The sequence below is a fragment of the Neolamprologus multifasciatus genome, chromosome 15 (genome assembly GCF_963576455.1).
Source record: "Neolamprologus multifasciatus chromosome 15, fNeoMul1.2, whole genome shotgun sequence".
Lineage (NCBI taxonomy): Eukaryota > Metazoa > Chordata > Actinopteri > Cichliformes > Cichlidae > Neolamprologus > Neolamprologus multifasciatus.
The window spans coordinates 23,283,198-23,305,822 of NC_140453.1; the positions used below are offsets into that span (position 1 = coordinate 23,283,198).

The 22,625-nt window shown below is 39.2% G+C and overlaps 2 protein-coding genes across 5 annotated transcripts; one reads left to right on the forward strand and one right to left on the reverse strand.

Annotated features, from left to right (window-relative positions):
- Positions 1-8,510: 8,510 nt before the first annotated feature.
- LOC146502118 (low affinity immunoglobulin gamma Fc region receptor II-a-like) lies at positions 8,511-15,065 on the forward strand. Of its 4 annotated transcripts, none has more exons than XM_085133013.1 (6): positions 8,511-9,663; positions 9,734-9,769; positions 13,312-13,575; positions 13,655-13,900; positions 14,365-14,626; positions 14,923-15,034. In XM_085133013.1, exons 1-6 carry the CDS (start codon positions 9,633-9,635, stop codon positions 15,032-15,034), a joined length of 951 nt encoding a protein of 316 aa, XP_084989139.1. In that variant the 5' UTR covers positions 8,511-9,632. The 4 variants fall into 4 exon arrangements, with proteins under 4 accessions (XP_084989139.1, XP_084989136.1, XP_084989138.1 ...); XM_085133010.1 differs by having other exon boundaries at positions 8,518-9,663; positions 14,365-14,631; positions 14,952-15,065; XM_085133012.1 differs by having other exon boundaries at positions 8,518-9,663; positions 14,491-14,631; positions 14,952-15,065.
- LOC146502119 (uncharacterized) lies at positions 14,703-22,162 on the reverse strand. Its single transcript, XM_085133014.1, has 5 exons — positions 22,040-22,162; positions 21,174-21,298; positions 20,930-20,991; positions 20,185-20,523; positions 14,703-20,085 (listed from the first exon to the last, which is right to left on the reverse strand). Exons 2-5 carry the CDS (start codon positions 21,230-21,232, stop codon positions 19,889-19,891), a joined length of 657 nt encoding a protein of 218 aa, XP_084989140.1. The 5' UTR covers positions 21,233-21,298; positions 22,040-22,162; the 3' UTR covers positions 14,703-19,888.
- Positions 22,163-22,625: the final 463 nt, after the last annotated feature.

The following is a 22,625-nucleotide window of genomic DNA, read 5'->3' on the forward strand; positions in this document are numbered from 1 at the left end:
TGGCCTGGTGGCCATTGCTTTTAGCACACAACAACCAGCATGTGGAAACTAACAGAACTGAACTTTGAAAAACCCTGTTTGTGTGTGTCACCAAATACAGTTTTAATATTTTTTTAGAAGAGAATGTAGTGGTTTAATCTTCATGTGTCTGGTCGGTTTGTCAAGATACAGCCTCTTTGCAAAAGTGCTTCGATGATTTCGGAGATGTCTGCCCAGTCTCACGGCAAAGCGTGGATAGACCCGCTCGCCTCGCAAGCAATCGAGCTATTATTACCGCCGACAAAGCGCAGGCCCCGGTACACAGCTGTAATAACCCCCGCTGACACGGACTTATTTTACTGAGGTTATATTTATCGGGGTTTTATTTCCTGATGTTCTTATGTGTCCTACGTGTTTCAGTATAATTCTGAATTATAACTAAGATTAAAAACATGTTTAAGGAGGAGAGAGAGCAAATAAATTCGATTAACAGCTAGGGATGGGTATCGTTTAGGTTTTATCTGATACCGGTGCCAAACCGGTACTTTTGAAACGGTGCCGGTGCTTAAACGGTGCTCGAACCGGTGCTCGAACCGGTGCTTAAAGAATGGAGAACACAAAATTGGTCCAAAAACCTCTCATGTTCAGCTGTTTTTTTTTGTAAAAAGATAACAATGTTAGCCTTTTCTGCAGCTATAGGGCATATATGGTATCACTCTTGGCTGGAAGCAGTGCTTAAACAATGGAAAAAACAAAAACTTTGTCCAAAAACTTCTCATGTTTAACTGTTTCCCACTTTTTATTTGGTCATTTTAGCCTTTTTGGCCAGGGTGAAGGGAGCATCTGCCATCAAACAAGAAGACAGCCGCATGTAGCTATGATGATGTTTGCTAGTTGACCTTAGATACATTAATGTAATAACGTGGTTAGCCTACTCTACGTAAATTATACACGAACAACATTAAGCTACTCACGCAGAGAAGAACAGCTGCTGCTGCTGCCATCATCATCCTCATCATTTCTGCTACACTGGCAGGGCTAGGGGCCAGGACTCTACTCTTCAGCTTTTTGGGGGATGTTGCTAACTCTTCGTCCGATAACAGGCACCACACCTGCAGTAGATGCGCTCGGTGTGAGGTCTCGCAGCAAGCTATCAAATACGGCGCATTTTTCGGCTTTTAAAAAAAACGCTATGCGTCGCCAGGTGTTTCATCGGATTTCAGGTGTTACCTCCTTTCCACAGTATCACCTTAAAGCACTTGTTGCAGGCTGCTGAGTTTGCATCTTTTGCTGTGAAGTACAGCAAGACTTTTGACCGCTTTGCCTTGGGCATTTTTAACCTGTAGCTCTGCTCTAAAAGAACGTACGTACCTGGACCCGCCTACTATCCCCGGAAACGTAAAATGATTGGCTAGAATTCAAAGTGTATCACATCTCAGGAAAAAAAAGCACCGAAATAAAGCACCGAAATGTGCGCTGCTTTTCGGTCTGGTTACTACCGTTTATGTCAGAACCGGTGCCATCATGGCACCGGATACCGGTACCCATCCCTATTAACAGCTGATCTTTGGGGTTTTGTTCAGTAATCAGCGTGACCTGTGTATAAACGCATAAAAGAGATAACGTTGGTGTTTCCTCATGTAGTAACTGCTGGCTTTAACTGTACAAAGGTTGTTCGACACTATGACACACATACAGACTTTATGATGTTCGGCTAATATTTTTATTGTGAATATTAATCATGAGGGTAAACGGACCTGTACACCACGGAGCAAGATCAGCATATCCACGATATCTTCAGCTCTCTAAGTTAACCCAGAGTTTCCCAGCTGACTAATCTAACTGTCATCTACGAATAATTCACGGGTCATATCAATATGATTTTACAGAAAAGCATCCTTAATACTGCCAACTATTCCAGAGACGTGAAAATCTACAGCATAAAGAACACAAAAATATAGCAGTCTAACGCAACACTGTAACGGAGATGAACCGTCAGTTTGTCACAGATCAAAGTGGAATGAAAGCGATTGGTTGAACAGGTGTTCATGATCTGTGTTTTCTGCATTTTCATCAGCGTAAGAGACTCAGCAGTTATAACAGTTATACATTTAATAAATTACCAAATGAACGCAAGAAACGAGCAAACCGGTTCCGACAATTTGAGTTTGTGTTCCCTCAGCTGCAGACTCGCTGCTGTTTAAATGTTTGAGAGGAAGATTAGATATAAAGCTCAGTCTGCGTTCACATTTGATATGAGGCCAGGACGGATAATGGCTGTGTCCTGTTTTAAGATCATACATGTAAAATTGTTGTCTGACCTCCGTCGATCCAGCCGCTCAGAGTTAACTGAAGTTAACTTGGATAAATTATAGTTAAGGAGTATCACAGATAACACCCACGTGAGCTGTGTGACTGTTCACCACTACACGGAAATCAGTAGGCTATTACTGAAATACACGTGCTATTTCATAAACTATGATATAAATAGGGAGGTCCCACTAACATGTTTAGTTTTAAAGGACACCTTCCTGCCTTTCGTCTCATTCATGAGCAGTAGGCTATTAGTTTTCTTCTAACATCCAGAAGTCTGCACGATGTGTTTCATAGTTTGTAACAAACCTTTGACAGTTAAACATAACATGACCGAAAAAGCAAAAAAATAAATAGAGAGAAAAGAAATCACATAAATTATATGTTAACCTCATTTATTTTTAGTTAAGTAAACTCTAAAAATTCTAACAGATCGCTGGTGCTTAGAATACAGTTGAATAACTATTAAAAAACAGATGATATAATATTTCTGTCCAGGTTGCAGTCTGCATTATGAACATGTAGTTGGAAACTCTGCTCCTCTCGGTGGAAATGCGCCTTCTCTTTCCTCTTTGTATAAAAACATTTTAAAAGTCAGTTTAATCTCAAACTTCACTGTTAAATCCAAAACACACCAGATAAATAGTTCAGTCTAACACATGTGCCAGTGAACCATTAAACGTCTGTAAAACTGTGCAGTTCTGAAACGTAACTTTAACCTCAGCCAAACCGATTTGCTCAGTTGTAAATAAAACAGCGAAGTAAACGTGACCCGACAGACAAAACCTGAGTGAATTAAGTCCAGCGTTTAACCACTGAGAGCTAAAACTCAGGTGAGGTTTCAAAGCTGTGTGCCGGTGATTGGACATCAGCCGCTGATAAAGTGGGTTCGCCTATAAAGTGCTCTGTTGGAAAACGAGCTCCAGCAGCTCTGCGCTTGGGAAAAACTATATTTACTTATCTTGTGCAGAAAAATGTGCTGACATTGCGTAATATCGAGCACCGGCTGCCCAGTTAAACTGTGACTATCACCAGGTAACGTGGGCGTGTTTCTTGAATTAGCAGCAGGTGTTAAACAGCTGAGTTTAACACAGTGAGGAGGAGGATGCATGAAGGTAAACTGAGGGTCTGTTGAGCTTATCGCTGGTTTCGTGAGAAAAATGTCAGCTCGTTCTTTATGTTACAGAAGCACAGAGACACAAGACCAGGTGGAAAGAGACGATCGTTTGGTGAAAATGAGAATCTGGGAATGCAACATGTGGAACACGGAAAGTGGAATATGTAAACAAACCGGTTAACGTAACCCCCTCGGTGCACTGTGCATGCTGACTGTTAGCAGAGCAAGTGACATCTCTGAAAACATCTGAGCACTTTTGCAAACATGTTCTATGTTGACAACCTGACCAGACATGTGAAGATTACAGCGCGACATTCGCGGCTAAAACACTGTTAAAAGTGTAGTTGGTGACAGAAAAACGGGCTATTTTAAAACTACACCACCACCATTACTGCCTGTGATTTGAAATGCATTCTGGGATACCTGGCTGCCCCAAGTCTACACAAGCAATCGATTATCTAGGATCGACCTGTTTTGACTTACTTTGCACGGCAACCAATCAAATGTTAGAGAAGCTGCATGGGCAGCGTTAACCCCGCCCCCTGCGTTTGATGGGTGAGGTTGACAGATAAAATTATTTAATGGTGAGAGCCTGGCGCCAGGACTGCCAAAATGAAATAAATAAATATATCATTAAATAATTAATTAAATGTGTCAATAATTAATTAAAATGTGAAATACATAAATAATTAATTAAATGTGTCAATAATTAATTAATTACATGTGTCATAACTATTTATTTAATTAATTATTTCCTATTTTAATTAATTATTGACATATTTAATTAATTATTTAATGGTGTATTTAATTAATTCATTATGGCAGTCCTGGCGTTCCATAGTCCTGGCGTTCCATAGGCCCCGTTGTCATCCGTTCTCGTAAAGTATAACCAAACTTTTGAGCGTTTGAGCCGCTTAGGCGCCGTGTTCCCTGCCAGGTAAATGACGCTCGGCGACGTGGTGACGTCATTCGGGGCGACTAGAATCGATAAGGGAATCGTTTGCAAAAATGGCAAACAATTCCAAGGAATTGAAACAGTACGAACCGGTCCTCAACAAGAACCGGGTTTCGATACCCATCCCTAGTTGTGAATGCTGCCTAAACCTTGACAGAAAGCCGTGGAGGACAGGAGGACCATGACACTCAACTGAATATCACTTTTACAGTCCCATACAAACATCAGGATCGATTACACTAATGTTAATGTGAGTTTGTTTATTGTGGTGCCTAAGCAGGTTTTGTTTGGTGGTGTCAAGTCAAACGCATGTTTGTTTTAAGGAGAAACGAGCAGACAGTTCACTCGTTAAGTTAAAAGAATGGTAATTTATTCACAGGGGCGTTTGGCCAGTGTAGTAATGATGGGATTTCCAGCTCTTTTTAGAGAACCAGCTCTTTCGGTTCGGCTCACTAAAAAGAGCCGGCTCTTTCGTCTCCGAACCGGCTCTTCAGGTTGTTTTGTTGCTTTAATTAATTTATTATTAACAATAATATAAAATTATGCACAAAAGAAATTACTAATGTAAAAAAAGTGGTTTATTTATATATGTTTATATATAAATATATGCGGTGGCCCCTAGAGACAAAAACACGTACAAACTCCAAAACACATTTCTAGCATGAACTGAACTTCCAAAACAGAGCTACTAGATCACTTAAATTACACAATTGAAAGCATGAAAGCATATGTGTATTGTTTGTGTATTTATACACAAGCATTCATATATAGTCAAATAATGAAAAAAAAAAAAAAGTTCCTTTACCTGTTATTACCACACACCAAATCCGGTCGTTGGTACTTGCTGGCTTGTGTAGCCACTAGGTAACAAAAGCTCAACACTGCCCCTAGCATCCTGGAGCACTTCTGTTGTCTTTTGTACGTGTTTTGAGTTTTTATGTGCTTCTGAGTTTTTACGTGTTTTGGAGTTTGTACGTGTTTTTACATGTTTTGGAGTTTGTACGTGTTTTGGAGTTTGTACGTGCTTTTACGTGTTTTGGAGTTTGTACGTGCTTCAGGGTTTGTACGTGCTTCAGAGTTCATACGTGATTTGAAGTTTGTACGTGCTTTGTCTCTAGGGGCCACCGTAAATATACTTTTATTTATTCACTCCACATAAAATGTAATAAATAAATCATATAATACAAAAATCAACTATTCACATTTCAACTTTTAACTATTTAAATGTTCAGCTTTTTCCTTTTACAAATTTAAAGTGAAACAACACAAAACACTGCAAACCACAACACAATTAAATATAAATTAAAATATGAAAACCAAAAGAAGATGCATATTCTCTGTCATCAGTGTTGGGAAGGTTACTTTTAAAATGTATTCCATTACAGAATACAGAATACATGCCCCAAAATGTATTCTGTAATGTATTCCGTTACGTTACTCAATGAGAGTAACGTATTCTGAATACTTTGGATTACTTAATATATTATCATGCTGTTCACAACTACATGAATGTACTATTGCTGTGATTTATTACTGTTACTGAAGGTCTGCGGCTCCGAACCGTAGTAAAGGGACCTCTGGCTAATACTTCGGTTCTGTGTCGGGCTCGTAGCCAAAAACTAGCTTTACTTTGTTGTCTGGGTCAAGTTTGCTTGCAAGAGACAGAGAGAGGCGTTGAAAGGCTGCTCCAACGGAACTTATTGTTTCGGAGGAAAACACGAACATGGTGTACAGTGGAGTCTTAATAGCTTACTTACAACTGGGCTCGTCAGGCACTCTTCTTGGCTGCAGTGGTTATTATTATATTTACATGCTTCCAGCTCCCGTTTTTGCTCGATGACAACTCGTACTTTTCCTTTTTCTCCCTCCCTTGCTCACAGACACATAACGTGTATGGCAGTCCATTCTCCCTGCAGCATGGACTACACTGCCTATGATGCTACATTCTTTAGAGCTATACCTGTAGCATTCTGCCTATTAGCTTAGCACAACAACAACAACAAAAAGGTGCTCTCTCACCCAGGAAACACACAGAGAGAGAGAGAGCATCATCCTGTAACCATGGCAACCGTAACGCTGCCGCCTGGAACAACAGAAGGTAGCTGTCAAACAAAACCCAAACAGTCCTGACCCCCCACAATATGAAACAGGGAAGTACCGCTGTGTAATCCATTTATTTCAACAAAGTAGCTGTATTCTAAATACCACCTTTTTAAACGGTAACTGTAACGGAATACAGTTACTCATATTTTGTATTTTAAATACATAACGGTGGTACATGTATTCCGTTACTCCCCAACACTGTCTGTCATATGGACCTGCATGAATAAACTTTCTTTATCATCTGCAACTGAAAATAGATGTGGATGATTACTATACCTTTCTAATGTGACGTTGTTGTCCCTGGCTCTCTTTCTCTCTCTTTCCCTCCTGCTCCGTTCCTGTGCTACTGAGTGTAACTACCGCCCCTCCCCCCTCTTACCAGCGTAAAGCACAAGGCTTGCGTGCGGAGTGAAGTGGGAAAAAAGTGCGAGAGAGGGTGAGAGAAAGAAAAAAAACCCCATGGCTCGCGATAAGAAGCCGGCTCGCGTCGTTCACGTCAAAGACCCGGCTCTAAGAGCCATTTCGTTCGCGACCGACCCATCACTACAGTGTAGTATCTTAACCACTTTAAACTTAGCCCTCATTTTATTTAGTACCCCTAATAACATAATACTTACACGAACAGGAAATACTCAGTGCGCTCTTTTTGTAGTAGTGTATGCCCTCTGAGCCTGCCACCTTTCTGTCTGTCCTGCACATTTCCCTTCTCTTGTTTTCTTTGTGATTGTAAAATAAAAGTATAACATGTATTTATAAAATAACTTGTGTTTTAATTCTGCAGTTTATCACACATTTGATTTCCATGCTTGAAAAATGCAAGTGTCCAGAGTCAGGACAGACTGAGAAACTCACTGCTGCAGATCATCTGTGATAATCTCTGAGGGAGAGCTGATGAGAAGAAGGCCTTCCACCTGTGATGATCAGACAGGACAAACTCAGCAGTGTGTGAAGAAAAGGAATCAATCTTTTTAGCTAATGTTAAAATAATGTTATCATTAAAGTGTTTTCAGTGTGGGAGAAACTACTCAAGTTCTTCAAGTAAAAACGATATAAGGTAGTAAAAATTTATATATTCAGAAACTTAAAGTATGTAAGTATCAGCAGCAGAATGCACCTGAAAATAAATGCCATCATTTTGGATTAATAATACTGCTGTGTTTGTTGCTTCATGATTTATATATTCTGAGGTTAGTTGGTCTATAGCAGGGGTCTATAACCGGCCCTCGAGGCCTGGAGTTGCCCACCCCTGGTCTATAGTGTTGCATCATATTTTATAAGGATTTTATGTGTTTGTATCATTTCTGCCCAGTTTGACCCATTTAGCAAACATCAGCCTGTTTTTTGCTCTGATATCTATTCTATATGAATTAAGACAGTTATGACTGACAGGCCTGATTTTCTCCCCCAATAAAATAATATTTAATATATTACTCTACTTATTTTATTACATTTTTTACATCTTGGGATTTTCTTTTTACCCATACCGTATAAGTAAGCTTTCATTTTCAGACAATATTTAGATAAACAATATTTATCTATTTGATAGATAATGCATCATTATATACAGTGTAAGAGACATTTGTTTTTGAGATAAAAAAAAAGATATAAAGTGATATGAAATAGAAATAATTGCACCTTCAGTGTTTGCTGAAGCTCAGTATTTAAATCATTTGACAAGTTAAAAGGTCAAAGGTCTACTACCCTCTCTCTGCTTTTCCCTGCTGTGTGTGCCTGTGTCCAGATTCAGATAAAGACAGTTCTCCCCAAATGTGCCAGCATCACTGCTGATATCACTAAAAGGCTCACACGAATACTAATAAAAAATGTAAGTTTGAGTGTCATGTTTTTCAACAATGTGTTGTTATACTTTTCTCGTGTTAGCTGATTTTTGGGATAATGTCAATATGATCATAATAAAATAATAATAAAAGCACTATGGACTAAATTACATTTTACACAACAATAAAAACAAAGGACTTGAGTCTTTAGAATACAGTCTCCAAATTTGATCCTATTACTGAAAACACTTATTATTATTATTATTATTATTATTATTATTATATAGCTATGGGTGTGGGTGCTTTAGGGGCTACAGGTTCCTAGATATTGCTGCCAGTGCTTTTGATCCTCTTTGGATGTTGGCTGCCTTTTGTTCTATTCTCTGTTAACATTTTCTGTTGGTGTTCCATTGGTTGTCTTGCTTTCCTTTTGAATATAGTATACACTACTTTTTGTGTCATTGATGTCCCAGTGTTTCTGCCCTATTTTGTTTTTGTGTCTGATCATTTATGATTTGTTTTACCACAGTTTTATTTAATGATATCTGAAAATCAAATATTTGTAATTTTACTGATCAGTAAATCAGTCAATCTTTATTGACAAACTTTGCGTCCACAGTGAAAAAACAACAACACCCCCAAAACAAAACAAAAAAACAACTCAACATGTAAGACTGCACTTAAAATGAAGAGTGATAAGTCTGTGTGTTTGGCAGTTTTTGACCAGCAGGTGGCGAGGGAGGTCTGTGTGCACATGAAGCCTGAGGATTAAACTCTTTTGCAATCAAATTGGCTGAAAGACGTCATGAAGCTTCATTTAGCGGTCACTAGCTCGAGCTGGTCCTTAAATACTGGATGCCTGATGAGTAACAGGTGTGACAGGTTAAGTGGAAACCTGAGGACTCCACCCAGTGGGTGGGTCTGGACAGGGCCTGCCCAACATTTTCAGAAACAGCAGGCGAAGAAAACACAAAAACAGACAACATCCTTAACCAGCCGGGGCTCATGAGACACTGTTTTACAGCTATAGCAGTCATACTTTCTGCGCTTTGGATCTTTACTATTGTCTGAGCCAAAACTCCCACCTTGTCTTTATTACTGACTGCCATTCAAGAAACCCCAAACAGAGGCCAATACTGAAAAATATAAATCAATGACTGAAAACAGCAAAACACACAAACCATGAGAGAGCTGATGGTTAACTTAAGGTTGTGGTCCAATCAAATCTCTTAATATGTAATTTTTCTGCTTCTATGGAATGGAAAAGGGTCTTTCGTTGTATTCAGACAAAAGAAAACCACAAAGGGAGGGGACGCGAGTTTCATTTTACTGTAAACTGAGTGAAGTGTTGTTATTAAGTCTCAGTCAAATATGACCAAGTGAAAGAATGAAGGGTACATCTGTCCTGTGGCTGCTGTGTAAGTACACCACATATTCTTTTGTCAGATTAATGTGAAAGTTAAACTAACCGAGTATTATTCTATTTAGGGTTGATCTCCCTGCTATGTGGCTCAACAAACCAAGGTTAGTTCACTTTGTTTTATTCTACCAGGAAACCACACTTTATACACTTTGCATTTAACACATGTTTAAATACAACATGGTGTACAAAAAACAAACAATGGCATTCCTCTTAATGTTTTAAGATGTGCTTTCACTTACCAGAACATATAATTTCACAGGCCTCCGTAGTTTTCCCATTAATTATTTTCATGTAGCTCGTAACTAACTGAGCTGAGACAGAAAAAGGTACAGAGATAAGCTAAAGGTTTAAGTATCAAGGTTAATACAATAAAAATAAAATAAAACGTAATTTTTGGTGGCAGTTTCAGTGGAAAGTGATTTAGAGACATAAATATAGATATGCATCTAAATCTGAATTCTTTAAAATGAAGGCTTCGTAACAAAGATGTAATCAAATGCATAAAAGTTGCTTCCACAAGGTACTCTTGGTTTATATGATCTCTGTGAGTATGACTCTTGTTTTGATAACTACAATTCACAGATACAACCAATCATTAATTAATGGTTAAAAAGCTAGAAGGATATATGCTCGCTGAATGTGCATGCATGATTATGTCTTTTTTTAAATCGTGGTTTACTGCTATATACTATATGGTGAAGTGACTGATGCACAGGAAACCAAAGACAAAGAAGTCTAAATGCAGACATGTCCAGTTGTCTTTGTACAAACTAGTTTACATTTTAGGAATTCAAAGTGACGAAGGATTTTTTCCCCTCACACCCTTTCAAAGGCCTATTTAAGGGGTTAAGACTTGGTTTTAGGAGTAACAGGTTTGGAAAAGCATTAATAAGTGTAAATGTCCTCACAAATATAGCCAAACATACATACCTGTGTGTGTGTTTGTATAACACTTCATGCATGCACAGCATGTCTTTATCCTGTCTTCCTTCTCTCACCCCAACCGGTCGCAGCAGATGGCCGCCCCTCCCTGAGCCTGGTTCTGCCGGAGGTTTCTTCCTGTTAAAAGGGAGTTTTTCCTTCCCACTGTCGCCAAAGTGCTTGCTCATAGGGGGTCATATGATTGTTGGGCTTTTCTCTGTATCTATGAAGCGCCTTGAGGCGACATTTGTTGTGATTTGGCGCTATATAAATAAAATTGAATTGAATTGAATTGAATTGTATGCACAGCAGGCACCATCTGTCGTGGAGGAAGCAGCGGTAACAGAGGAACCTTTCGTCCAAATAACCTCAAACTCAAAATGGAACTTGCTCACGTCCACAAAATACCCCGGCAGTTTTGTAGTGAATCTGATGAAGGTTTGTTGAGCTGAGCAAAGAAAAGATGTAATTAGAGACAGATTTCTCAAATCATTAGACGATATCCAGCTAAAAGGAGGCAATAAGGAGCAATTTTGCCCAACATAATAATAAAAAATACCTGATGGAAAATTGGCCCCTTCATGATTGTTTCCTGTGAAATCCAGTGGTGTTGATACTGAAGTTTTGTATTTACACATAAAAGTACTGTCTCCACGTTCATTTGAGGTGTGTGTGTGTGTGTATGGGGGGGGGGGGGGGGGGGGGGGCAGTGGTGTGCATTGAATGCTTTGCTGTGGCCAAGGAACCCTCTTAAATGCACAAGATCACAGTCACCACATTTCAGGTTGGTTAGCTCCTCACTGATGATATGACCCTGGGATACGAGTTTATAATACACAACCTCGTGAATGTTGAAAAAAGTCACACTCGTCAGCCTCGGACTTCGACTGCAAACGTAACCCTTGTGGTGTCCTCAGATCAAAAATGGTCCCTAGGTGAATGGCAAACAAGCATATGGGAATCCCTTATAGCTACTGTTTGGTCGGTGGGTTGTGGTTGGAGACCCAGCTTTCATCAGCAGTGATTAGTCTTGACAAAAAAGGTCACATTAGATGTGAACGTGCGTCATTCAGTAGTAAAATAACTAAAGCTCTGCAACATTTTACCTTTTATACTATGAATATTTTCTAGTTAAGAGGGCTCTGAAATTCTGCCTGATTTTATTTTTTTCCAGCATTTCAGAGCCTTCTTAACAATGTCTGCATAAACGGACTGGCAGACTGACTCCATAACAACAAGAAAAGAGAATTCACATAACCTTTTTCGACCTGCAGAAAGAAAGGTGACCACTATTGCACCTTCTGCAAAAGCTGTTGCTCACTTACCCACAACATCCTGTTCAGCTTGATGACAGACACTGTTTCCTGATTTTGAAGCATTTAGATAAGTAAAGTGGGCATCTCTCATCTCAGAAAACATCCTGTGTAGATGGTGTGCTCTGCGCCTTGAATCTTGACCTAATTTTTCCATTCCAAATAAAAAGTGAACATATTTAGACTTGAAAATACTAAGTAACATGCCAATACAAATTCTACAACTTCAGTTATTAAAACTGAAAAACAACGGTCTGCACCACACAGGAGGCTCAATAACATAATTTAAATGCTTCAAAGAGAGCCAGCAGCTCAATCATGCTTTAGAGGTTCAGTTGAGTGACTTTGATTAACTGAGGCAAAGCCGTACAGACGTTGGCATCTATAGCAGCTGATATCACCATCCAGCTATCAGTCTAACGTGCCACACCTGGCCAATCCTCAACAAAATCCAAGAGGATTAGTTAAATAAAAGAATTTATAAACCACAGAGTTATGAAAACAAGGAATACCCAAAAAAACAGAGAATTTTGTAGCAGGCTGTTAACGTGTTTATTTCTGCTTTAAAGTTGGACATTTTAACATGTGACTGGCCCACGTTTGGAGCCAGTCTCAGGTGGACATTAAAGGAACTGCAGGATTTGGCGGTTTCATTTCTCCGTTCTGAAGGATTCCACTTCATTGACATTCCATTTGGTGTGGATTTTTTTTAACCTTTAGCAACAATCACTCTGCACTATGAATCTTCTGCAATTAACTGCAGTCACCCAAGTTACAAAGACTATAAAATGCCCCACAATTTCCTCAGGTTTCAACTGTGAAACTAAGGGCTGCACTGCTCTATGACAAACCTATTATTCATTATAGCTTTACTACATGTTTTGTTAATCATTCTGACAAGTTCAGATCTTAAATTCAAAGATAATTGGCATACTTCCTCCAGGAGATATTTGAAGAGACTGACGGGTATCCTTAATGAAGATTATAAACTGATGTCCTCAGGAAAAGCTACATGTTACCAAATTATTAGTTAAATAGGCACAAAATATCTTAAGTGCTTTTATCAATTAAATGACTGACAGATGAAATTGTGACTGAGCGTTTGTATGTGTGTTATCTCATATGATGAGATTCCAAGACTTTTCCCAGGGGAGATAAGAAATTCCAGTCTAACCTAATGTAATCTAATCCTGAATAACTGTGGTGGAGTTTAACCATACCCTAGATAAACCTGGATAAATGGGAGTGATCCCAAACAACTACTGCCCTTAAAAAACACCTTCCATACTTAAATGTTGGTGTTTGCGGATGGTTCTGTGTGCATTAATTGTTTCACTGTAATTCTCAGAAACAATCTGATGGCTGCCTCAGGGTTTTGTAAATGTGCATAATCCATATCTTCCCCACAGCTCGTCTGACTGTGAGCCCCAGCAGCTCTCAGCTGTTTGAAGGTGACTCTTTGTCTCTGATCTGTGGGGCTGAGGACAGCCCTGCTGGATGGACTGTGAGGAGGAACACGCCCAAACGACAGAGGAGTCGGTGTGGAGATGGGTGGGGAAAACAAGTGGTTTCTTCTTGTACCATCAACTACATCTTCAAAAGGGACAGTGGTGTTTACTGGTGTGAGTGCGGAGAGGGAATAACCAGTAACACCGTCAACATCACCGTGACAGGTAAGAAGATTGTGTGTAGTTAGTGTTGGTGAAGCTGTGTGTCAGTGGATGAAATGCAGTAGTTTGTGTCTGTTTTGAGGTGGCCCAGTGATCCTGCAGAGTCCTGTGCTTCCTGTGATGGAGGGAGACAGCATCACGCTGCTCTGTAAATCAAAGTCCACACATTCAAACCTCCCAGCTGTTTTCTATAAAGAAGGCTCCGTCATCAGGACTGAGTCGACAGGTCACATGACCATTCCTCATGTTTCCCTGTCTGATGAAGGCCTCTACAAATGTCACATCAGTCATCATGGGGAGTCTCCACCCAGCTGGATCACTGTCACAGGTAATTTTCAGTATGATCAATATTTATTTCATCCATAGATGGACATAGATAGCATGAGGTCACCCATTAGTCAGTGAAGTCCCAATATGAGACCTCAAGCTTTTTAGCTATCACCACTTAGGTGTTTTCAAACCTGCAGGTTGGATCCAACCAAAGACTTTAATTGGCTAAAGACTTCTTATGTGTTCTGTTTAACCTGGAACTACCCAATAAAGTAATCAGAAAGGTGCTTAGTGAGGTCGCAGAGTGAGGAAGCTGAGTTTCCCATAGACCTCTACACCATCCAAAGGTTTTTTTTTTTGCTACCACAGGAGCTGCCCCCTGGTGGCCACTGGAAAGAATGCAGATTAAAGGCACTTCTCTGTGCGTCACTTTTCAGATGAGATCTGAAAGTTGCGTCCATCTAAGATTACCATCTAAGATTTCATCCATAAATCACCTGAACAGTGCCATTCTCTTTACAGGTAAACCTACAACTACAGCCCCGCCCTCTACATCAACCCTGTCTTCTGCCTCAACTTTGCTTTCTGTCTCAACCCCAATGACCACACGGATCCAATCCACTGCCATGGCATCTCCTTCTACCACAGCACTGCCTACTGATTCAGCTCCACCAGCTGTCTCCATTCACCGACCACTTGTCTTGAGAGTGATCTGCCACCTGGTGGTGTTCTGTCCATATGTCATCACAACTGTCCTAATGGTGTCTTTATATCTACAAAGACCCTCAGGTAACTTTCACTGTCATATGATCAATCTTATAAAGGGGATCTGTTGTGTTTTTGTTTATTTTCTGTCATAACTGTAACTCTGAGATACTGTAAGAACAAAGACAATCTGATCTATCAATCAATTCTCAGGTGTAAGTAAGACAAATTGAGCACAGGTGAAGCTGTGTTGATTATTTTGAAGTGTAAATCATGCAAAGCAACTTTAGAAGGGCCTTAGAAGAAAAATGCAGATGTGGAAATAGGTCCCCTTAAATTCTGATTGTTTTTTATCACTTATAATTACCTCATTATGACTGGACCTGAACTCTTTGTTTCCATAGCAACAGCGCCACACCCCCACCCTGAGCAGAAACTAACAGAGGACTTTGATGTCATGGAGGTCACCATCGAGCATCATTTCTAAACTGCACAGAACAGAGAAATATTTTTGTCATGTAAAAGTAATAAATATAAAATTAAATAGATCTGATATTTTATGGCTCAGGGCATAAATAAATCCTCGTTTGTCTCCATCAGTGTATGAAGAGCATGCACCTGTCGTTTGCTCTTTCCTGTTGAACAAAAACCTAAACACATAATAAAACAAATGATCAGAGACTTAGAACCTGTGTCAGAGGTGACAGACTTCTATAGGAGCAAAAGTCATTTCGCAGCCAATGTAGTCTCCCCCTAGTGGCCTTTAAAAAGAATGCAGGTTTAAGAAAAACATTTCTGAACAGATTGAAAGATCATGGCTATGTCAGGAAATGCCATGAGTGCCATGAAGCACTAAAGGAACCACTGAAGCACCTTTCCTCAATCTGTGGACACTCTGAACAGCTCTTATTGTTGTTGCCAGTCACATAGATCAGGGTCGTGCCGCTCAATGAGTATTTAAACAGCTGCTCCTGTTGAACATTTCCAACTTCTGTGCTGTGTTTTGATTTCCTGATGAAAAAATGGCTGAATTAAGCTGCAGGGAAAAATATTTCACATGTATGAAGCACTTTTCTTCCGTTACAAACTGCTCCAAATTTATATATTACAATAAGTCATCTTTTTTCAGTTGAATTAAACTTTTTTTTGTGGCTTTGTGCCCTTCGATGACCAAAAACAAATTCTGAAACTGGTTGAGTTGAACCTGTCATGAAGAAAACTTGTTAAAAGCACACTCCTGTGCTTCCTTACGGCAGGTAAAAAAAAAAAAATTGACCATTTTAAATACAATAATTCATCAGAAAGTGGTCATCTTTTTTTCCTTGCCAACTGCCTATGTTCTTAATTATCTATCACGGGAGCAACAGCAGAGAAGCCCAGACTTCCGTCTCCCGAGCCACCTCCTCTAGCTTATTCAGGGAAACACCAAGGCGTTTCCAGGCCAGCAAACAGAAATAATCTCATTCCTTTGGTCACTACCTTGAGCTCAAAATCATTGGTGAACTTGGGGAAAAACACTATGTGCCCCATTATCAGCGCTATACAAATACAGGCCATTTACCATTATTAGGCAAGTGAGTATTTTGACCTCATCAGTATTTCTATGCATATTTTCCAATTCCAAGCTACATAAACGATGGGGACGATTGTGGCTCAGGGGGTTGGGAAGCGTATATGTAACCGGAAGGTTGTTGGTTTGATTCCCGGGTTCTCTGTCCTGGTCGTTGTGTCCTTGGGCAAGACACTTTACCCTGCCACCTACTGGTGTTGGCCAGAGGGGCCGATGGCGCAATATGGCAGCCTCTCTATTCTCAGCCTCTATATGAGGTGTTCATCACTCTTGGCCCCATGTAACAGACACTGATAAAAAAAAAATTGCAAAAAGTCCTTCAAAAGGACTTTTCAGCACTCTTGAAATAGCTAAGCTATTCACTTTAATTTCCCAATAATCGTGCACACATGTCCTTCGCCCTGAGAATGTCCAGACTAACATTTCCTTTGCCAAACATTCTGGTATATTAACATTTTGCATTGAGCACAGGTTTTGTTCCATATTAAAGTTAATCCTCAAGAATATAACTTGCATAATAATTGTGCGCGTGGTTTAGATTTTCCGATAGATGCCCTGGCTGAGGTATGACAAATTACACAAGAACTGGACTTCAAATAAATGGTAACACAAATCAAAACTTGAAACTTTTAGTTTGCATTGTTGTCAATATGTACAGGGGAGGTCAGGACAGGTACAACACTAAAGGTATACAGCCATTTGTTAAACATGGTGCTGTTGGAGGTCTTGTCAGAACTGATGGAATTATAAACCTAGAAAAGTCTCATTAGTTTTTCATTCACCATGAAATATCATCTGGAAAATATCTTAATGGCAGCAACTTCACAATGATCCCAGGCGCACAGCTAGTGCAGTGGATTGTCCTCCCCAGAGCCTGGACCTCAGCATTACTGAAGCAGTGTGGGATCATCCTGACGGAGAACTGAACAGAAAAATCCAAAGAGGAGCTTGGAATGTCCTTCAAGAACCTGGAGAACTATTCCTGAAGATACTTAAAGAAACGACAGAAAGCTATCTCAGAGAGTTCAGACTGTGCTGAAGAATAAAGGTTTTCATATCAACTATTTACTTTCAAGCATTGTTGCACCTGCTGAATTTCCCATTTTTCCAAGCAAAATATAAAGAATTGATGGGTTACAAAATAGCCAAGTAAAGCCATTCTGGAAACTACCTGAAACTAAACTTAAATCAGAAACTAAATAAAAACAGAAACTAATGAAAAATATTCAAAAAATTCAAAAAAAAATTTACATTACATTTACATTTTACATTTACATTTAAAAAAAAAAAAAAAAAAAAATCTGCTGTTAACAGATATTTTGAGGATATTGTAGATATAAACTCCTGCACATCAGCTGTATTGTCTGTAGTTCACCAGTTATTCTTGTCCATGTCTCAGGAAGTCAACAGATCAAGATAATTCTTAAATATGAACTAAAGCCAAATGCCAAATTAAACCATGTCTTAAAAAGATCTAATGAAAGGGGGCGGGGGGACTTTAACCAAACCTATAATTGCGTGCTAGCAAAGCTAAATATATACAAAATGTCCTTAACATTTTTTAAATCAACTTGATCCATTTTATCATTAGGAGGTTGGTATATATGTGTATCGTCACACCTATCCGGAAATTAGATCTTCCATTTGACAGTCCTCATATACTCAATTAAAAACTAAAACAGACACTGAAACTAACAAAAGCTAAACATTTAAAGAGGAAACAAAAATGTAAACGAATAAAAAACACAAATTCTGCTCTACATTATCGTTACGTGAACCATAAAGAGTCAACAAGAGCGGCACACTCAAGTGAAAGAATAAATAGATCTTTATTGGTCTCAGGGTCATGATTGTACAGAGCATGTGCAGAACATACAAAAGAAACGATGGCACTTGGAATGTTCCTTTGTAAAAAAAAAAAGAAAAGAAAAAAAAGCACAGTTCATAGCAATATACAGACTCACAAAGTAAGAACAAATATTCAAAGTTTGTTTCAAGGCTTTAGTGGTCGTCATGTCATCATCACAGTAAAGAGTATGGATGCTTTGTCCTTTGTAAAATACTAAACCCAAACTTTTTTGGACCAAGAAAATAAAAACAAAAACAAAACAATGTTAAATAGTGTAACATAGGAAACCACACTGAAAGACATGAAACTGTCACTATAAATATAATGATAGGGCCACTTATCATTACCCTTTTGTTAGAGATACCAAGAAAATTTCATTAACCTGGTAAAAATGTGATCATGTACCTGAAAACATCCATTTCAACAGTTAAAGAGCAGTTATTATTGCTGCAAAAATGTATACTCTGTATGTGCCTAATGGATTTCTTGGGGAGTCACAAAAAACATACAATATAGTCCCATAAATTCACTGTAATCAGGCCATGAAGCAGAAAACAACAGAAGATAAAAATGTAAGGCATGAATCACCTTTCTTTCCTTTAGTGATAAGCAGCTGGTAGCCAATGTCCCACAGCCCTCTGACTATGATCCTTCACATTCAACTTTCAACATTTTGATAAAGTATCTAATAAAGTGCCTTAATGCTTAATGGGCACATTGTCTACCATACAATATCTATCACATAATACTTAACCACATCTGGAATGCTACTCAAAGTTAAAGGCTTCTATTATTCAGTATAATGCAGTGCTTTAGTGAAAATACAATAATGCTTAAATACTTGAACAGCTTGGGGTCAACTGCCGATTTACTTTGTGAACTCTGTAAACATCTCCCAGACAAGTTCATGCTGTCAGTCACCTTTTTCTAGTCTTATGAGATAAACATGATGCTCACTTTCTAAACCATGATCCCCAAGAGAGTCATAAGGGAGATGAAGCAGGGTAATACCTTAAGCGTGTGGGTACCCTGTAAGTAAACTCGGTTTTTCAGAGAGATCCATCCCTCGTTGTCATGTCCAGTTCGAAAACACCAAGACGGTGTCAGTAAAAATCACTTTAATTTAATTTAAATTTTACTAAACAATTTACGGGACTTTTCCCTCTTAGCACCACAACACTGTTGTTTTTGGCAGCTAGAACAACCTAAAGACAAAAAGGATCTGCAAACATGAAAACATCATACTGGCAGAAAGTAACTTCAATAAAAACATGTTTCTCTTTTCAGGAAAGTTGTGCTTGGATGTAAAACACACAAAATTCTGTCGGGAAAATGTAGGACCTTTTTTCATTTAGGAGTTTTAAAAGCACCTTTATACTAAAAACCAAATAAATAAATAAATAAGAAAAGTTTCAGTGCATTATAATAAATACTTTTGCATAAGGTTTACACATTTAGTGTATGACTTGTTAAGGTTCATGTTGTGAAGTAAAGCTTTGAAAGAAACTTAATTGGGACTTGTTCCAAATCTGGTGCATGAACTTATTGTGCGCCATAATGTTTGCTCTGTTGACCTCGTTATGAAATATAAATTCTTTCAGTAATTTTTTCTTAACCAAAGTTAAAGTTTCATTCTCGATGGGCTCCACAGCGCTCTTAGTGGTAAACAGTGCATAGAAATCTCTAAAAAATCCCAGCCAATCGATCACGTGATATATATACGGCCAGCATTAGGAAACATTCAGTTCAGAGCCAAACCACAATCTGAATTTGCTTAATGTAGGTTAAAAGGTAAATGGACCCGAGCTTCTATTATTCTACTCTAAGTAACTTCTTTGTGCTTTTACTACAAGCCCGACTCCAGCTTTTAACGGTCATTTTAAGTTTTAGATGTTTGGAATAAATTTGAGGGTCTTTCTAATTTAGACATGCTGAGATGTTGATGTCATTTCATATTGGGGGGAAGGTGAGGATCCAATGTTTGTTTGGCACCTAATATAGATATAGTGAATACCAGCCACCAGAATGATCCCTGCAATAACTGACAGTGACACAATGAGACCAAGATGGTTTCTTCCTGTAGCTGCGCCACTGCGGACTTCATTCCTGCTTCCTTTATCTGTCGAGAAAAAAAAAAATGCATTGGTGTGAATTGTCAGCAGTCAGGGAGGTGAAAACTCTTTTAAAGTGTCATCATTTGACATGAGCACAAACTCACCTGACTGACTGACATTCAGGTTTACGATGCTGAGGACTTCATAGCCCATCCCTAGTCTTTTGTGGAAGGCTTTACACTCGTATGTTCCAATGTCAGCAGTCGTCATGTTCATCAGTATCATTGAGAGATCCCCATTCTGCATGTGGGTATTGGTCAGGTTTACCCGGCCCGTATAAGACGGATCCTGTTCGTCTGGATCAAGTTGGTCATCACGATAGTGCAGCACGTATTCTTCCAGGCCACGTCTGGACCACTGCATGGCAGGGACTACCATATTTCCAGGAGCATTACATGGCAGAATGACCTGCTGGCCAAGTGAACATATGATGTTTTTGTAGTCTGAAGGACAAAAGAAACAAGACAGAGGTTTAAGAATAAAAATATACATCAGAAATGCATGTACTAAACAAGAAGCACTCCAAGAGCGCAAACCTCCACCAAGGGAGCTCACTGTCTAGCCAGTATTTACTTTTAAGGGAATAGTATCATATTTTTTCATATATTTAAGTTGTTTGCAGTGCAGTAAAAGTTGATTTTATAAATCGATACATATAATATCACACAGCCATAGCTGGGAATGAGCGAGAGAAGAAGAGAGGTGTGAGGAATATGAGGGTGAAGGAAGAAATGACTTTATAACCTATTAATACAGTCACTTATAACTAGTCTTGTTCTCAATTATAGCAGTCTAATGTAACAGAGGATTTAACAGTAGTTTACAAACTTTTTAGCAAAACCTACTTACCCACAGCGTCAACTATCGAAGTGAGCGCCAAAGAAAGCCAGATGCAGATTTGAAGACACATCCTGAAGAAACAATAAAGACAGAGGGATAAATCCTTTAAATCACAAAGTGTTTCCTGGGTAAAGTTATTTGCTAGAAAAGCTGGTTTATTCTGCCTCAAAAGAACTTTCAAACTAACAGTTTTGAAAACTTTCAGACATATGACAACTCAATAATACTAAGTCTATCACAATAAATAACTTACTTCGAGAGGTTTTTGCACGATCTTTGTGGTGACAGGATTGAACCGGCTGTGAAAATCATCTTCTTCCTCTTGAGTGGTTAATGGCAGCTGAGGTGTGGAAATTGAGCATGGGCACAAGTGTCAGACTGCAGGAAATAAGAGAAAAAACGGTTTCATGTAAAATAATAAAAATACCTGCGGTTTTCAGGAGACAAAACAATGAAAAATCAGAGTGTCTTCCAAATGAATAAAACAGCTGATTTGTCCGTTTCCTATTTTTTTGGCAGTAGTACAATGTTAAACTCTTTCTTCTTGGCTACTTGCCTGGTTTGTAATTTGAGACTCAGATGTTATACCCGTTAACACTATAGGGAGGGAAGCAGGAAGTTTAAATTATGGACCTTACATTACTCTGTGCTTTATGCCAGCTCATCCCAAACTCATTAAATTTGATAGATCTGGCAAGTACAGTCTGCTGTGAGGCCGAGTGAATGTCCGAATGACCGATGAGTCACATCAAGTGATTTAGCAGTGATTACTCACAGTACAGTCTTGTATACGATACGAGCTCTGTGCAACAAACTCTCTGGTGCTCTTCAACACAAACACTGCGTCACACAGCGAGCAGAGCCACTGCCACCACAGATACACGGCGTGTACTTAGCATTTACACAGCACATAATGAGCACACGTTTTCTTTGTACAATTACGGAAATCGACACGGTGAATATAAGTTAGCATCTTAGCTTGCTTCAGACGGTCAGGTCAGACGAGCTAACGTGTCACTGTACTACTGTACGGTCATTTGCTGTTACCGGTTACACAAAAACTACCCAAAGGCAGGAAGCTAAAGCTAGCAGACTCAACAACTGGTTTATAGAACTTACTCAGAAGTGCATATCCGAGAAGAAAGTCCTTCAATAAATACAGGAAGAAACCCGCCGCACAGACCACTTCCAATCCGAATGATGACACCCTGGACTCAGGTTGCTTCACCCCCTTCGGACAGAAAGCCATAGGGGCCTGCTGATTGGTCGGTTGAGTACGAGCCCTCTTTTTGCTCGTACCCTCATTGGCTCGTACTCAACTCAAGCGGTGTTTCACGAAGTTTCTGTGTTTTTATCCTTAAATTCCAATATCTTTCCTTATGTTGGCAGAAATCACCGGTTTTCCGAGTATATTTATGACTCAGCATTATTGTACGGACCTTGTATTCTACTTATAATCAGTCAAGTCATTTTTAGAAACTGTGATGTTATATTTGTTGCAATTTCAGACTCTTCCTCTGTCAGTGACAGTTTTTACCTGGATAAATGCCAAAACTTGTTGCAGCTTGTACCTTATTAAGGTAATGTTCTTTCTGTCTGTTATGAACCAAATAGGGCCAGGCAATGACATGAGTGAGGCACTCGCCGTCACTTACACGAACAAACTCAGGTGCAGTGCACACACTGTCTAGTTGGGTGCGTACCT

Bases quoted from the DNA above. Each gene is read 5' to 3' on its own strand.
- LOC146502118 (XM_085133013.1), top strand. From the start codon at position 9,633: ATGAAGGGTACATCTGTCCTGTGGCTGCTGT. The intron at 9,770-13,311 runs GTTAGTTCACTT...TCTTCCCCACAG, and splicing joins ATGTGGCTCAACAAACCAAG to CTCGTCTGACTGTGAGCCCC. The intron at 13,576-13,654 runs GTAAGAAGATTG...GTCTGTTTTGAG, and splicing joins CGTCAACATCACCGTGACAG to GTGGCCCAGTGATCCTGCAG.
- LOC146502119 (XM_085133014.1), bottom strand. From the start codon at position 21,232: ATGATTTTCACAGCCGGTTCAATCCTGTCACCACAAAGATCGTGCAAA. The intron at 20,992-21,173 runs GTAAGTTATTTA...TTGTTTCTTCAG, and splicing joins TCGTGCAAAAACCTCTCGAA to GATGTGTCTTCAAATCTGCA. The intron at 20,524-20,929 runs GTAAGTAGGTTT...TTTGTCCTTCAG, and splicing joins TTCGATAGTTGACGCTGTGG to ACTACAAAAACATCATATGT.